This window comes from Oncorhynchus gorbuscha, linkage group LG16, assembly GCF_021184085.1.
Source record: "Oncorhynchus gorbuscha isolate QuinsamMale2020 ecotype Even-year linkage group LG16, OgorEven_v1.0, whole genome shotgun sequence".
Classification (NCBI taxonomy): domain Eukaryota; kingdom Metazoa; phylum Chordata; class Actinopteri; order Salmoniformes; family Salmonidae; genus Oncorhynchus; species Oncorhynchus gorbuscha.
In genome coordinates this window covers 12,390,226-12,406,190 of record NC_060188.1, presented here as the reverse complement: position 1 = coordinate 12,406,190, position 15,965 = coordinate 12,390,226, and the positions used below count along the sequence as shown (strand labels likewise).

At 46.8% G+C, this 15,965-nt stretch overlaps 1 protein-coding gene across 4 annotated transcripts in view; it reads right to left on the bottom strand.

Moving 5' to 3' along the window:
* The window catches only part of LOC123999170 (potassium voltage-gated channel subfamily H member 6-like), a 41,191-nt gene extending 27,932 nt beyond the window's left edge, over positions 1 to 13,259 (bottom strand). Inside the window, exons 1-7 of one of the 4 annotated variants that reach the window (XM_046304663.1) lie at positions 12,585 to 13,259; positions 8,966 to 9,196; positions 7,170 to 7,283; positions 6,875 to 6,978; positions 6,321 to 6,660; positions 6,171 to 6,221; positions 5,229 to 5,443 (exon numbers count right to left, since the gene is read on the bottom strand). In XM_046304663.1, coding sequence (XP_046160619.1) covers positions 5,229 to 5,443; positions 6,171 to 6,221; positions 6,321 to 6,660; positions 6,875 to 6,978; positions 7,170 to 7,283; positions 8,966 to 9,196; positions 12,585 to 12,660 — 1,131 coding nt within the window. In that variant the 5' untranslated portion in view covers positions 12,661 to 13,259. Of the gene's footprint in view, positions 1 to 5,228; positions 5,444 to 6,170; positions 6,222 to 6,320; positions 6,661 to 6,874; positions 6,979 to 7,130; positions 7,284 to 8,965; positions 9,197 to 9,632; positions 9,893 to 12,584 lie in introns of those variants that run through there. The other 3 variants (XM_046304662.1, XM_046304665.1, XM_046304664.1) reach the window with 3 other exon arrangements.
* Between the last annotated feature and the right edge of the window lie 2,706 nt (positions 13,260 to 15,965).

Genomic DNA, 15,965 nt, shown 5'->3' with positions numbered 1-15,965 from the left:
TACAGTAGTGATGCTAAGTAACATCTCCATACATGTAGCCAACAAAATGTTCATACCGGAGATAATATCCTCTTACACACTACATGACGATAAGTATGTGGACACCTGCTCGTCGAACATCTCATTCCAAAATCATTAGCATTAATATGGAGTTGGTCCCCCCCTTTCCTGCCTAAACTGCCTCCACTCTTCTTAGAAGGCTTTCCACTAGATGTTGGAACATTGCTGCAGGTTCTTGCTTCCATTCAGCCACAAGAGCAATAGGGAGGTCGGGCGCTGATGTTGGGCTATTAGGCCTAGCTCGCAGTCACCGTTCCAATTCATCCCAAAGGTGTTTGATGGGGTTGCATTGGGGCAGGTAGCGTTCTCCTGGCATCCACCAAATCTAGATTTGTCCGTCTGACTGATAGATAGTGAAATGTGATGCATCACTCCAGAGAACGTGTTTCCACTGCTCCAGAGTCCAATGGCGGAAAGCTTCACACCACTCCAGCCGACACTTGACACTGCGCATGGTGATCTGGCCAGTACAGTACTGTAATACATACCATTTATGTAGCAGATGCTTTTATCCGAAGTGGCAACAGTGAGTCATTATATTTTCGTAAGTGACCCCAGTGGAAATCGAACACACAACTCTGGTCTTGCTAGTGCCATGCTCTTACGAACTGCCATGAATGATTCATGTAATGACATCAATCCAGGATTTGTCAGGCTTGGATTCTCCATGCCAAAAGGTTTTTCCCCAGGTGCATGATCAATGAGTACATTTACTGTGATGTCAATGAGAACCAATGGCCAAATGCTCAAGACAGGCTTGATCGTAGCTAGCTACATAGCTAGCTACATAGCCGTCTTTGTATCAAAGATAATTGTGTAGTCTAGAGCGATTTTCTAGGTTAGCTAGCCAGCTATTGTCGTTCTTTTAACGCAACGTAACGTAATCAACACTGCTAGCTAGCCAGCTAGCCCCCGAATAGCAGCACTGTAGAAACTATTACACTCAACGGAACGACGTGATTAGTGTAGTGTCAACAACGCACCCACTGCCAGCTAGCCTACTTCAGCAGTACTTCAGCAGTACTGTATCATTTTAATCATTTTAGTCAATAAGATTCTTGCTACGTAGCTTAACTTTCTGAACATTCGAGACGTGTAGTCCACTTGTCATTCCAATCTCCTTTGCATTAGCGTAGCCTCTTCTGTAGCCTGTTAACTATGTGTCTGTTTATCCCTGTTCTCTCCTCTCTGCACAGACCATACAAACGCTCCACACCGCGTGGCCGCGGCCACCCTAATCTGGTGGTCCCAGCGCGCACGACCCACGTGGAGTTCCAGGTCTCCGGTAGCCTCTGGAATTGCCGATCTGCGGTCAACAAGGCAGAGTTCATCTCAGCCTATGCCTCCCTCCAGTCCCTCGACTTCTTGGCACTAACGGAAACATGGATCACCACAGACAACACTGCTACTCCTACTGCTCTCTCTTCGTCCGCCCACGTGTTCTCGCACACCCCGAGAGCTTCTGGTCAGCGGGGTGGTGGCACCGGGATCCTCATCTCTCCCAAGTGGTCATTCTCTCTTTCTCCCCTTACCCATCTGTCTATCGCCTCCTTTGAATTCCATGCTGTCACAGTTACCAGCCCTTTCAAGCTTAACATCCTTATCATTTATCGCCCTCCAGGTTCCCTCGGAGAGTTCATCAATGAGCTTGATGCCTTGATAAGCTCCTTTCCTGATGGACGGCTCACCTCTCACAGTTCTGGGCGACTTTAACCTCCCCACGTCTACCTTTGACTCATTCCTCTCTGCCTCCTTCTTTCCACTCCTCTCCTCTTTTGACCTCACTCTCTCACCTTCCCCCCCTACTCACAAGGCAGGCAATACGCTCGACCTCATCTTTACTAGATGCTGTTCTTCCACTAACCTCATTGCAACTCCCCTCCAAGTCTCCGACCACTACCTTGTATCCTTTTCCCTCTCGCTCTCATCCAACACCTCCCACACTGCCCCTACTCGGATGGTATCGCGCCGTCCCAACCTTCGCTCTCTCTCCCCCTACTCTCTCCTCTTCCATCCTATCATCTCTTCCCTCCGCTCAAACCTTCTCCAACCTATCTCCTGATTCTGCCTCCTCAACCCTCCTCTCCTCCCTCTCTGCATCCTTTGACTCTCTATGTCCCCTATCCTCCAGGCCGGCCCGGTCCTCCCCTCCCGCTCCGTGGCTCGATGACTCATTGCGAGCTCACAGAACAGGGCTCCGGGCAGCCGAGCGGAAATGGAGGAAAACTCGCCTCCCTGCGGACCTGGCATCCTTTCACTCCCTCCTCTCTACATTTTCCTCCTCTGTCTCTGCTGCTAAGGCCACTTTCTACCACGCTAAATTCCAAGCATCTGCCTCTAACCCTAGGAAGCTCTTTGCCACCTTCTCCTCCCTCCTGAATCCTCCTCCCCCCCCCCCCTCCCTCTCTGCAGACGACTTCGTCAACCATTTTGAAAGAAGGTCGACGACATCCGATCCTCGTTTGCTAAGTCAAACGACACCGCTGGTTCTGCTCACACTGCCCTACCCTGTGCTCTGACCTCTTTCTCCCCTCTCTCTCCAGATGAAATCTCGCGTCTTGTGACGGCCGGCCGCCCAACAACCTGCCCGCTTGACCCTATCCCCCCCCTCTTCTCCAGACCATTTCCGGAGACCTTCTCCCTTACCTCACCTCGCTCATCAACTCATCACTGACCGCTGGCTACGTCCCTTCCGTCTTCAAGAGAGCGAGAGTTGCACCCCTTCTGAAAAAACCTACACTCGATCCCTCCGATGTCAACAATTACAGACCAGTATCCCTTCTTTCTTTTCTCTCCAAAACTCTTGAACGTGCCGTCCTTGGCCAGCTCTCCCGCTATCTCTCTCTGAATGACCTTCTTGATCCAAATCAGTCAGGTTTCAAGACTAGTCATTCAACTGAGACTGCTCTCCTCTGTATCACGGAGGCGCTCCGCACTGCTAAAGCTAACTCTCTCTCCTCTGCTCTCATCCTTCTAGATCTATCGGCTGCCTTCGATACTGTGAACCATCAGATCCTCCTCTCCACCCTCTCCGAGTTGGGCATCTCCGGCGCGGCCCACGCTTGGATTGCGTCCTACCTGACAGGTCGCTCCTACCAGGTGGCGTGGCGAGAATCTGTCTCCTCACCACGCGCTCTCACCACTGGTGTCCCCCAGGGCTCTGTTCTAGGCCCTCTCCTATTCTCGCTATACACCAAGTCACTTGGCTCTGTCATAACCTCACATGGTCTCTCCTATCATTGCTATGCAGACGACACACAACTAATCTTCTCCTTTCCCCTTCTGATGACCAGGTGGCGAATCGCATCTCTGCATGTCTGGCAGACATATCAGTGTGGATGACGGATCACCACCTCAAGCTGAACCTCGGCAAGACGGAGCTGCTCTTCCTCCCGGGGAAGGACTGCCCGTTCCATGATCTCGCCATCACGGTTGACAACTCCATTGTGTCCTCCTCCCAGAGCGCTAAGAACCTTGGTGTGATCCTGGACAACACCCTGTCGTTCTCAACCAACATCAAGGCGGTGGCCCATTCCTGCAGGTTCATGCTCTACAACATCCGCAGAGTACGACCCTGCCTCACACAGGAAGCGGCACAGGTCCTAATCCAGGCACTTGTCATCTCCCGTCTGGATTACTGCAACTCGCTGTTGGCTGGGCTCCCTGCCTGTGCCATTAAACCCCTTCAACTCATCCAGAACGCCGCAGCCCGTCTGGTGTTCAACCTTCCCAAGTTCTCTCACGTCACCCCGCTCCTCCGTTCTCTCCACTGGCTTCCAGTTGAAGCTCGCATCCGCTACAAGACCATGGTGCTTGCCTACGGAGCTGTGAGGGGAACGGCACCTCAGTACCTCCAGGCTCTGATCAGGCCCTACACCCAAACAAGGGCACTGCGTTCATCCACCTCTGGCCTGCTCGCCTCCCTACCACTGAGGAAGTACAGCTCCCGCTCAGCCCAGTCAAAACTGTTCGCTGCTCTGGCTCCCCAATGGTGGAACAAACTCCCTCACGATGCCAGGACAGCGGAGTCAATCACCACCTTCCGGAGACACCTGAAACCCCACCTCTTTAAGGAATACCTAGGATAGGATAAGTATCCCCCCCCCCTTTAAGATTTAGATGCACTATTGTAAAGTGACTGTTCCACTGGATGTCATAAGGTGAATGCACCAATTTGTAAGTCGCTCTGGATAAGAGCGTCTGCTAAATGACTTAAATGTAAATGTAATGCAAACAAATGCTGTTTCTGTCATTTGATTACAGCACACCTATGTTGTAATTATATCTGAACAATACAGATATTTTTTTCATCAATTTTGAAAGGTCACACATGGGATAGAAATGATAGAAATGTGATGTTCAGTCAATTTCAAAAGATAGTGCATTTTCTAATGTGAAAACAGTACTGTAGTATATTATATTCAAAGGGCATTTTGAAACATGTATCTATTGGATTAACTAGCTGTTAAAATAACTACATTGAGAAGATATTAATATGTTGTGTTTTGATTATTAAATAAATGTTCATATGGTATTTGACAGTACATTTATATGTTGGATGAATGGTTGGGTGGTGAAAGATGCATTCAAACTAAATAAATGCACAATAACACGTTTTATGAGACTTGCCGTGTTACAAGTGTTACCAGTTTGGAGTTTTGTATTTAGAAAATTCACCACATACTTTTGAAAATAGCACCAGTGACTGAAAAAAAAGTTAATTTTATATACTGTATATCATTCCTGTTTGTGTGTGTGTGTGTGTGTGTGTGTGTGTGTGTGTGTGTGTGTGTGTGTGTGTGTGTGTGTGTGTGTGTGTGTGTGTGTGTGTGTGTGTGTGTGTGTGTGTGTGTGTGTGTGTGTGTGTGTGTGTGTGTGTGTGTGTGTGTGTGTGTGTGTGTGTGGATGCATGTGGAAAATCTTGAGTGACATGCAGCTGCTTCTTCAGCAGAAAGCTTGCAACACAGGAAGTCAGACCGAAGAGATGTAATCCACCACTTCTCAATAACCCAACGTTCCTTTTACACAACATCCTGTGTACACAATATCGCACATACCGTTCTGAAAAAACTCACTTTAAAAATCCCTTAATATTAGCAGAATACAGGTTGAGTCAGGCAATCACATGGTTGTGTGATATGAGTGCTAGTGAGGACCATGTGTCTCACCTGTGTGACATGTGTGACCTTCTCTGTGACATCTCGGTGGCGGTCCTTTACTTTGCTGGGAGCGATGATCTCGATCTCAGTGGGCGAGGGCGGTCGCAAGAGGTCGGAGGCGAAACTGAGTGTGAGGGGTTTACGAGTGCTGGTCCTGCGAGTTCTGGTCCTGCGTCGCATCAGGTCCGAGTCTGAGGTGGAGCTCAGAGTACCGGTCTTCAGATCTGCACACAACAACACTCATCTCTCATTGCTGTGTCTATCTACTTTCAACGACTAGTTTACATATTATATTATCATTCAAATCCTTTATTTAAACTGCAAGTAACACATTCAGAACTAAAAATATAATGTGTTATAATGCAATTTCCATTCCTCTAGGTGAGAAACATCTTGGTTTATACTGAGCAAAGCATCTAAGTGAGAAAGATACAGAGAAAGTGTATTATCTATTTCACTTGTTTTGGCAATGTAAACATATGTTTCTCATGCCAATAAAGCCAATTAAATTGATAGAGTAATGAAATGAGAGGGAGTGTGTTAATGCATTGGGGGGATGGATGTATTCCTCTACATTATTTCCCTGGGGTAGATGGGAAGTCCACAGCCCTACACTCCATAGCCCATAGTATTAGCTGTGTGATGAGTAAAGGATGGCCTCTGAGTGACTGGGACTCCTATAGACCTGGCACGCACGCGCGCACACACACACACACACACACACACACACACACACACACACACACACACACACACACACACACACACACACACACACACACACACACACACACACACACACACACACACACACACACACACACACACACACACACACACACACACACACACACTATAGGTTAGAGACATTGATTAGTGACCATGCTGCTGCACATGCTCAGTGCTTGAGGAATGGGAGTGAGGATTCGCATTTTCTAGAGAACAGAATACCTCCAACAGGCCCAGGTAGCTTTGGCTTGGTTTGTTTGGATTCAGATGGAACTGTAAGAGGAGACAGCCACATTTCTTCCTGTCAGAGGGGGTACAAAAATGGCAACAGACTACACTTATGTCTGGGTACACACACACACACAAACTCACTGCTGTAGGAGCGTTGGTCTCCTGGTCGGCCCGACTCGGCCCTCATGCTGTCGAGGTCATCCAGGGAGGAAGCTCTGCGGAGGCTGCCGACAGTCTCTCTGGAGCGGCTCCGGGGCAGGACCGTCCTGGGGAAGGCTGCACTGGAGAAGGGGCTGCTGGGGAGGAAGGGCACGCTGGTTTCCAGCCGCTCTGACAATAGGGACAGCAGTTTGGGGGAGTAGTGGCTTGCAGGCTGGGAGGACCCGTGGTCCTGCTCTATCAGCGCCTCTGTCTCAGACTGCATGCAGCTCTCCTTGGACGGGATAAGGAACTCTTTCAGAGGGATCTCTTCACTGTTGGGCTGAATTAGGGAAGGAAGAAGAGGACAACCATAGGTTAAATATTGTACTAGATTTCTACTTACTGCTAAATGTATGTGACTGAAGCTATATTCATTACAAAACATAAGAGATACAGGAACTGAGATAATCAAGATATCTTATATGTAAGGTCATATTTCGATGAGTACTGTGTGTATAGGCCTATGTGTGTATGGGCGTCTCTGGCCACCTTACCTGTGGGTAGTCCACCACCACCCCCTCAAACTGGTCTTTGGCGAGGGAAGACCGACGCATTGCACGTACCAATGGCAGTCTCAACTTCAGCCTGCGACTCTGCCCTGAGAAACCACAGAGTACTTATACATACACTTTACATAAATACACATACAGAATCCAGTCACATTCTGTATGTTATAACACAGCTACATTCAACATGGAATAAACAGGTTGATGCAGACAGACAGTATCACACACACACTTCCACACTGACCTGCCCATACCCAACCCTGGGCCACCCTCTGTCTCAGACCTGGTTTCTTGAGGGAGGGGTCAATAATTTCCTGGAAGTTGAGGATGAACATGATGACCTGTCCCTCCACTTTCTTCACAGGAACAACATCAATCAGACAGGGCCTGCAGGTCCCTGCAGGGGGTAGAGACATAACATTATAAAGCTGCTAATGGCCATCTGAACCTGGGCTCAAAGGTAACTAAGTAGACTTCAGGACAGCTCAAGCAACTATAAATATTGTTTAATCTTATCTGACTGTGCTTTGAACACTGAACACATTTAGACTCAGTCTCAGGTTTCATGGTTGGTGGGCTGTTACTGCCATCTCATTTCAGTTTTATGTGGAGAGGCCTTTCAAACAGCAGTACAGTCTTGTAGTTTCCTTCCATGACTGGATGTTTTCCCAGGGCATTTATGAGACCTTCCTTTCTGTTTAAGTGAAGCCAGGGTAGGGGCTGTCAACATGTCCTAGCATGTCCTAGCATAGGAGAAACAGAGAATAAGACCAATCAAAATGTAGACAGACTGTAGGAAGAGGGGAGGGAGAGAGCGGGCGAGAGGGAGAGCTAGAGAAAGAGAAAATGAAAAGTGGATCGATGATGGCTAGAAGACCGGTGACTTGGACCGCCAAGCACCACCCGAACAAGGAGAGGACCCGACTTTGGCGGAAGTTGTGACAAAGCTGCTCTATCCATACTGCATGATTGGAAAAGTCATTTAATGTCGAGCTAAATGGAAAATAAATAAAGGTATAAAAAGTAACAGAAAGTAACGATATAAACGGGTACTTTGGGGGGGTTGAACTGGTTCAGAACTGTATTTTACTGGTCGGAACAGTGAAACGAAAAAATTATATATGGTTCTGTTCAGAACAAAACATTATTATTTTTTTTTTTAATAAAACAAAATCACAAAAGTACTGGGCCTTTACTTGTCCTGTATTAGCGGACCTATGTAGCCTTCCGTAGCACGGGCAAAAAATAAATAATCTGCACCCCCCCTATCCCCCTGCAGCACCCCCAACCCAAACTACTTAGTGCAGCTATGCACAGGATGGGAATGGGGAGTGGGGATGTCACGCCCTGATCTGTTTCACCTGTCTTTGTGATGGTCTCCACCCACCTCCAGGTCTCACCCGTCTTCCCAATTATTCCCAGGGTATATATTCCTGTGTTCTCTGTTTGTCTTGTCAAGTCAACCAGCAAGTTTTTCTGTGCTCTTTCTCTTTCTTGTCTCTGTTTTTCTAGTCCTCCTGGTTTTGACCTTATGCCTGCCCTGACACTGAGCCCTCCTGCCTGACCATTCAGCCTGCCCTGACCTTCAGCCTGCCTGCCTCCCTGTACCGTTTGGAACTCTGACCTGGTTCTGAACTTTTACCTGTCCTCGACCTGCCTCTTGCCTGCCCTTTGTTGTTTAATAAATATCAGAGACTCAAACCATCTGCCTCCTGTGTCTGCATCTGGGTCCTGCCCTGTGTTGTTATAGGGGATGAATAAACATGTTGCAGGTGAGGTAAGCAGGCCAAGACAGCTCCACCATGTCCACTCCCCAGACAGATAAATTAGTAGAAGAGAGTTCACTGAGTCTGCAGCAGCTGGCTCCACATACTGTAACACTGCTTCAAACAGTAAGTAGCATTATATAAAAGTGAGAGGGAGACAGACATGACACTTGGAGGGACCAAAATATTCTGTATGTGACCTTTACAGCACTCCCCACTATAAAGAAGGGGAGTAATGTTGTCACTTTGACTCTCTTGCTCTTTCCATCTCTTTCTCTCTGAATCTCAGTCTAACCGTCCACCTTCTCCTTACCTTCTTTGTTGTAGTAGAGGATCTCCACCTTGCGCTCCTCTGACCCTAGCAGGGCCTGTGCCAGCTGTGTCAAGGCAGTCTTCATGGTGCCAGGCCCCGCCAAGAACTGGCAGGTGCAGGGTTGCTGCATGATCTCTGCCCGCGAGAAGCCAAACATCTGGCAGAAGCCCTCGTTACAGTAGATAATGCCACAGTTCTTCATCTGAGCGTTGGCTATCAGGAACTTACGATCTGGGAGGAAACCAAGGGAAGAGTCAGAGCAGATATGAAAATGTATGATTATGGTGGGAATGTGGTTACAGTACAATTATAATTGAAGGCTTATTACATCAAATGCAATATGCTAAATCAGACAATCAAAGTTTATCCAATTTCAGAAACATTCAGTTATCATATTAAGGTGATGATCATTTCAAGGAGAAGTCTCTCAATCAGATCCAATTCAAGTCTGGACTGTGATCATTTTAGTATCGCATTCAACTAATCACATTCACCTCAACATCATGTTGAAATTGGAGTAATCAAGTCTGTCCCTCTGCGGCACAAATCATATCAGTGCAATGATTCAAGATGGCCCCAGAGGGACTAATACGGAGCAGCTGGACTCAGCAATGACAGTCCGCAATCAAGATTATAATATACTGCAATAGGTTTCAGCCGTCCTTACCTAGGTTCATGAGTGTGGCTATTGTCTCCAGCGCTAATGACAATTGCCTTCGAAGTCACATCAGCTACACTGATATTGTCGTACAGCGTGATATTCAATCAGTACAGTTTATGTTGAAAAGCTGCTCAAACATCTGTGCCTCTGACTCTGTCTCTCCTCCTCTTTTTATCCCCTTGTGAAACTAAGTTACACAACTCTCATTCTTCCCCATTTAAACAAATATGAGGAGAGCGATTTGGAGCTTCACTCAGAAAACGCAGAACCCCTTCCCCCTCCTTGCTCCTCTATGTAGAGTAAATAGGTGAGGCCGTTTGGTGGAAAGTACACCCTATCCTAAGTCATTATCAATGCCTCAGAACACAGACACCCAGACTCAGATTGTTGCTAAGCAGCAGTGGTTTGGTACACGCATCACCCGGCAGGGTGCTTACGCACACAGAGATAAGGAAGACATCAGTTTGATGGGACTTATCGGTCTGTCTCTGAGGACCCCTCTGCAGAGAGCTTTGAAAATCCCAGAGTAAGACAATTAATTCCGAAATGTCACATGCCAGCACAGCAAATTAAACAAGCTGAAATCGTTTAACATGAAATTGAGGTGAAAAGCGGAACATTGCATCTTCTCTCTTTAATGTGGAGAAGGTTATTTTGAGCCGTACCCCTGTGGTCAACAGACTGCCTTCACACTGTGACTGAACAACACTGACAGTGACAGGCACAGTAGTCACAGTCAGACTTACAGCAGCATAGAGATAGGCCACTACTGAGCTAGGTTATAGGCCACTACTGAGCTAGGTTATAGGCCACTACTGAGCTAGGTTATAGGCCACTACTGAGCTAGGTTATAGGCCACTACTGAGCTAGGTTATAGGCCACTACTGAGCTAGGTTATAGGCCACTACTGAGCTAGGTTATAGGCCACTACTGAGCTAGGTTATAGGCCTCTACTGAGCTAGGTTATAGGCCACTACTGAGCTAGGTTATAGGCCACTACTGAGCTAGGTTATAGGCCACTACTGAGCTAGGTTATAGGCCACTACTGAGCTAGGTTATAGGCCACTACTGAGCTAGGTTATAGGCCACTACTGAGCTAGGTTATAGGCCACTACTGAGCTAGCTAGTTATAGGCCACTACTGAGCTAGGTTATAGGCCAGCTAGGTTATAGGCCTAGTAGCTGAGCTAGGTTATAGGCCTCTACTGAGCTAGGTTATAGGCCTCTACTACCACTACTGAGCTAGGTTATAGGCCACTACTGAGCTAGGTTATAGGCCACTACTGAGCTAGGTTATAGGCCACTACTGAGCTAGGTTATAGGCCACTACTGAGCTAGGTTATAGGCCACTACTGAGCTAGGTTATAGGCCACTACTGAGCTAGGTTATAGGCCACTACTGAGCTAGGTTATAGGCCTCTACTGAGCTAGGTTATAGGCCTCTACTGAGCTAGGTTATAGGCCACTACTGAGCTAGGTTATAGGCCACTACTGAGCTAGGTTATAGGCCTCTACTGAGCTAGGTTATAGGCCACTACTGAGCTAGGTTATAGGCCACTACTGAGCTAGGTTATAGGCCACTACTGAGCTAGGTTATAGGCCACTACTGAGCTAGGTTATAGGCCACTACTGAGCAGCTTATAGGCCTCTACTGAGCTAGGTTATAGGCCACTACTGAGCTAGGTTATAGGCCTCTACTGAGCTAGGTTATAGGCCACTACTGAGCAGCTTATAGGCCACTACTGAGCAGCTTATAGGCCACTACTGAGCTAGGTTATAGGCCACTACTGAGCTAGGTTATAGGCCACTACTGAGCTAGGTTATAGGCCTCTACTGAGCTAGGTTATAGGCCACTACTGAGCTAGGTTATAGGCCTCTACTGTAATTGAAGTTCAGTGCTAATCAGAGCCATTCCTCTTTTTTAAACAACTGGATTTCTTCTTTGCTGAATGGATCAATAATGTTTTATTTGAGTGGGTTGCAAAGAAATTGTGGGGCAGTTTCTGAGTGCGCAACAGTCAACTACGATACCATTTAATTCAGGACAAAAGCACGAAAACGAAGAGGCACTGTGGGTGTAAAGCGTGCTGTGATGAGCTGCATAAGGTCCTGTTCAAGAAGGATATCACTCAGTTATATGCACTAATAGAGTGTGTAGTAGTGGTTAGTGGTCACATGCAAACTCTGTAAAGCAAAGACATTATGTACAGTTTCTATCAGGATCCAGTGGTCTGACCAGTTTAAGAACGGAGAACATGTTAACTCATGCAATATAATCTAGTGCAGCATGTGAATTCATGCAACATGTGGAAAACATAGGCAGGTGCAAAGACATACTAAACACACAAACCTATAGTATTAACATGACAATTTGGCATATTCAGCACATGCATACGGACATAACCTAAATTTGAACTGTAAATCAAATGTCGAGATAGGAGGAGTATCGCCAGAGGGTCTTAGACATTTACAGGGCAATGCAGTAACACCTGTTCCATGCCATTAACGCCCAGGCCATAGTACAGGGGTTACACCAACAGACAAGCGGGCGGGCGGACGGGCGGGCAGACGGACAGACAGACAGTCAGACGGGCGGGCGGGCAGGCAGGCAGGCAGGCAGGCAGGCAGGCAGGCAGGCAGGCAGGCAGGCAGGCAGGCAGGCAGGCAGACAGACAGACAGACAGACAGACTTAAACTGAAGCATCTGCTTGATTACAGAAACAGCCATGTAGCACTCATATTAGGATCAATAGAAACTGGGGGGGGGCACAAGAGACCACTAGACAAATGCATTTGTCTTTTCATTTTATTACACTTTGCATGGTTGAAAGGTTACATGGAAAAGGCATTCACTTTAATTTCTAATTGTTTGTTGTTGGGATTATACAGTTATAACAGCTTGCTCATGGTCACATTATGTTGTTACTTTTTTAGTCATAATGTAAAGTGGGTTCACTTACTTTGTCCATCGAATTTCCGGATAATGGTGTCCAGATAAGTGTTCTGGAGGGCTACATGACCGCGTCTCACAGGCATTTTGACGCAGAAAGATGAGACTTCTCCGACGCATTAACCTCCAGAGTTTTAAATAAATCAAATTAAAGACGAAGTAGGGAAATACCGTGTGCAAAAATGGCCCCGTATACAGGCGGGTGCAAAAAGTCGAATTCAATATGCGATAGCTGGTGAGCAAAGCGACAAGGAAATGTCACAAGGCAGGAGCGGCGAGGAGGACCAGTTGCTAGGGTGATACAAAAAAGGCGCTCGCTCCACAGGAGAAAGAACTGGAAGCCGGGGTTTGCTTGCGGTACACAGGGAAGTGTAAAAACGGTATTTCCTAAGTCAAAAAGGTTTCACTTTGCCTACAAAATAATGAACAGGCTCTACAATTAGTCTAGCCTTGCCAGTCGTTATCATCTAATGAAGAGGAGAAAAACCAACACCGCCCTCCCCGTCAACAATATAAAAGAGAAGTGAAAGAAAAGGGGTAAATCGAAGTCTTAACCGCTACGTTTCATCCGGACAGTAGAAGAAGCTACTATTTGGTGAATCTCGGATGCCCTCCCCATTTGACAGGGTTGACCAAGCACTGCGCGGGGCAGGGGGAGTCATCATCCCACCAGACGCGCCTGCCACTTTTTGACAGTGAGCAGAGACACCCTCAACTGCTTCACTGCACATCACAAGTCTCTACGCTCAAAATAGCCCCCCTCCCTCTCTCTTTGGCCTCTGTAAAGCTCCTCAACTCGTTTCTCAAGACAGCATTTTGCTGACTGTGTTTTCAAACATCTCTTACACTAAAAGGGCATTATCATCATTTTCACAATTTCACAGTTTTATTACAACGTCACGGGGTGGAATTATATATAAAACATAGAGAAATAACGTTTTTCTCTACACTGGGCCTTTAATTTAAAAAAGACAAACAAGATCATAATTCTGGGAATCAGCATCCACTCCTCATAAACAGCCACTGAACCAACTTGGTGAATAACAGCCCATTGATATGTCATGTGACAAGAGGCAGATAAGAAAAGATACAGATAAAGGTGAGAAACCTTAACATGGGCTGGAAGGTGTCATCAACACATCAAGTAGAATGCCTCATGCCTCAACTCATCCTGTCAAACCATTGGTACAAATTCTCCAGTCTCACGTCTCAAAGCTCCTTCAACCTTCTGCTCCTTGAGCCAGTCACTGATAACACTGGCGACGGCTGAGAAGATTGGAGAAGATTCACAGAAAATTATGTGAAACGGCGAGGGCACCTCGACTTAACAAGAGACACAGTCTGGGTATGTTTTGATGACAGTATATAGCAGGGCCCCAACCTAACCATTATACTACATGCTAATTACCAATATGGCAAGGGCCTGGACCTGTGGAGGATGGGGCACTTGAGCCCTCTCCTGTGTCCCCTCAATAATCTACACCCGCGCCTGCTGCCACACTGTCATCATTAAAAAAAACTAGTGTCTGTGTGGGTGTGTGCATGTGTGGGTGTGTGTCTGTGAGTGTGTGCAAGTGTATGTCCAGGCCAGAGGAGGCTGGTGGGAGGAGTTATAGGAGGACAAGTTCATTGTAATGTCTTGAATGGAACGAATGGAGTCAAACCTGGTTTCCATATGTTTGATGTGTTTGATAACGCTTAATTTAATCCATTCCAGACATTACAATGAACTTGTCCTCCTATAACTCCTCCCACTTTGTGATGGCCACTCCAATACCTTGACTTTGTTGTCCTTAAGCCATTTTTATACAACTTTGTAAGTATGCTTGGGGTCATTGTCCCATTTGGAAGACCCATTTGCGACCAAGTTTTAACTTCCTGACTGATGTCTCGAGATGTTATGATCTTCAATATATCCACCAAATTTTCCTACCTCATGATGCCATCTATTTTGTGAATTGCACCAGTCACTCCTGCACAAAAGCGCCCCCACAACATGATGCTGGCGCCCCCGTGCTTCACGGTTGGGATGGTGTTCTTCGGCTTGCAAGCCTTCCCCCTTTTCCTCTAAACATAAGAATGGTCATTATGGCCAAACAGTTGTGTTTTTGTTTCAACAGACCAGAGGACATTTCTCCCCAAAAGTACAATCTTTGTCCCCATGTGCAGTTGCAAACCGTAGTCTGGCTTTGTTATGGCGGATTTGGAGCAGTGGCTTCTTCCTTGCTGTGCGGCCTTTCAGGTTATGTCGACATAGGTCTCGTTTTTACTGTGGATATAAATAATTTTGTACGTGTTTCCTCCAGCATCTTCACAAGGTCCTTTGCTGTTGTTCTGGGATTGATTTGCACTTTTCACATACCAGTGTCAGGCCTGGATTTGCCATGCCCGACACAGGTCTGCCGTGATGTCATTGCATGCGTCATCCATGGCCTGGAGAAGGGTGGCTTGTTCGTGAGGGAGCCTATCATATACCTTCCACCCCCATGTGGAGAAAGATTCCTCAATCGGCTTAAGGAAAGGAGAGTAAGGGGTCAGTACAGGGTGGTAAATTGTGGATGGGCCTGAAACCATGCTTGCACCATTTGAGCATGGTGGAACCTGATATTATCCCACACAATGACATAGGTCATGCCATCAGCTCTACAGACCTGATTTAGCTCATCAAGGAAGGTTACAAGGAGAGCTGCATTATATGATCTAATACGATGATCCACACCATCTTCCAATATAGCCGCACACATGGCGATGTTGGCCTCACGTTGTCCATGTACTTGGTTGGTTGCCCGCTGGCCAACAAAATTCTGACCTCTCCTCCTTGTCTTGGCCAGGTTGAAGCCTGCCTCATTTAAAAAGAGGAATTTGTGATGGTTTTCATCAGCATCCAGCTCCATCACCCTCTAAAAATACATTTTGGAAAGAGAATTGCTGATTACAATGATGTGGAATTCTTGGGCAATTTTTCACAACAGGCATCTTGAAACTGAACACGCCTGAACATACTCAGTCCTCAGTTGCTTCACTCTGTCTGCATTTCTTTCAAAAGGCACACAGTATAGCTGTTTTAGAGACACCTGGTGCCTTTTCAGCATGCAGGCAATAGTCAGCAAACTTATTGCTTCCACATTGTTGAACATGTCATCACTGTCCAAGATGTGCTGTCAAATTTCTGTAAGGTGAATACAATTTCTGTCCCGAACCAAAGTGACCACAGCCCGTTCTTGTTGGTCAGTCAGAATTTTGCCTCTGCCTCCCCTATTTGGCCTAGTCTATATTCTGCAGGGAAAATTACATTAAGAATACATTTAGTCACATCACCTACTCTGTGGTACACATTGGCATGCAGTTTTCAGTCATTTGACAATTGAGAGTAGCCTAATGTTTAACGCAT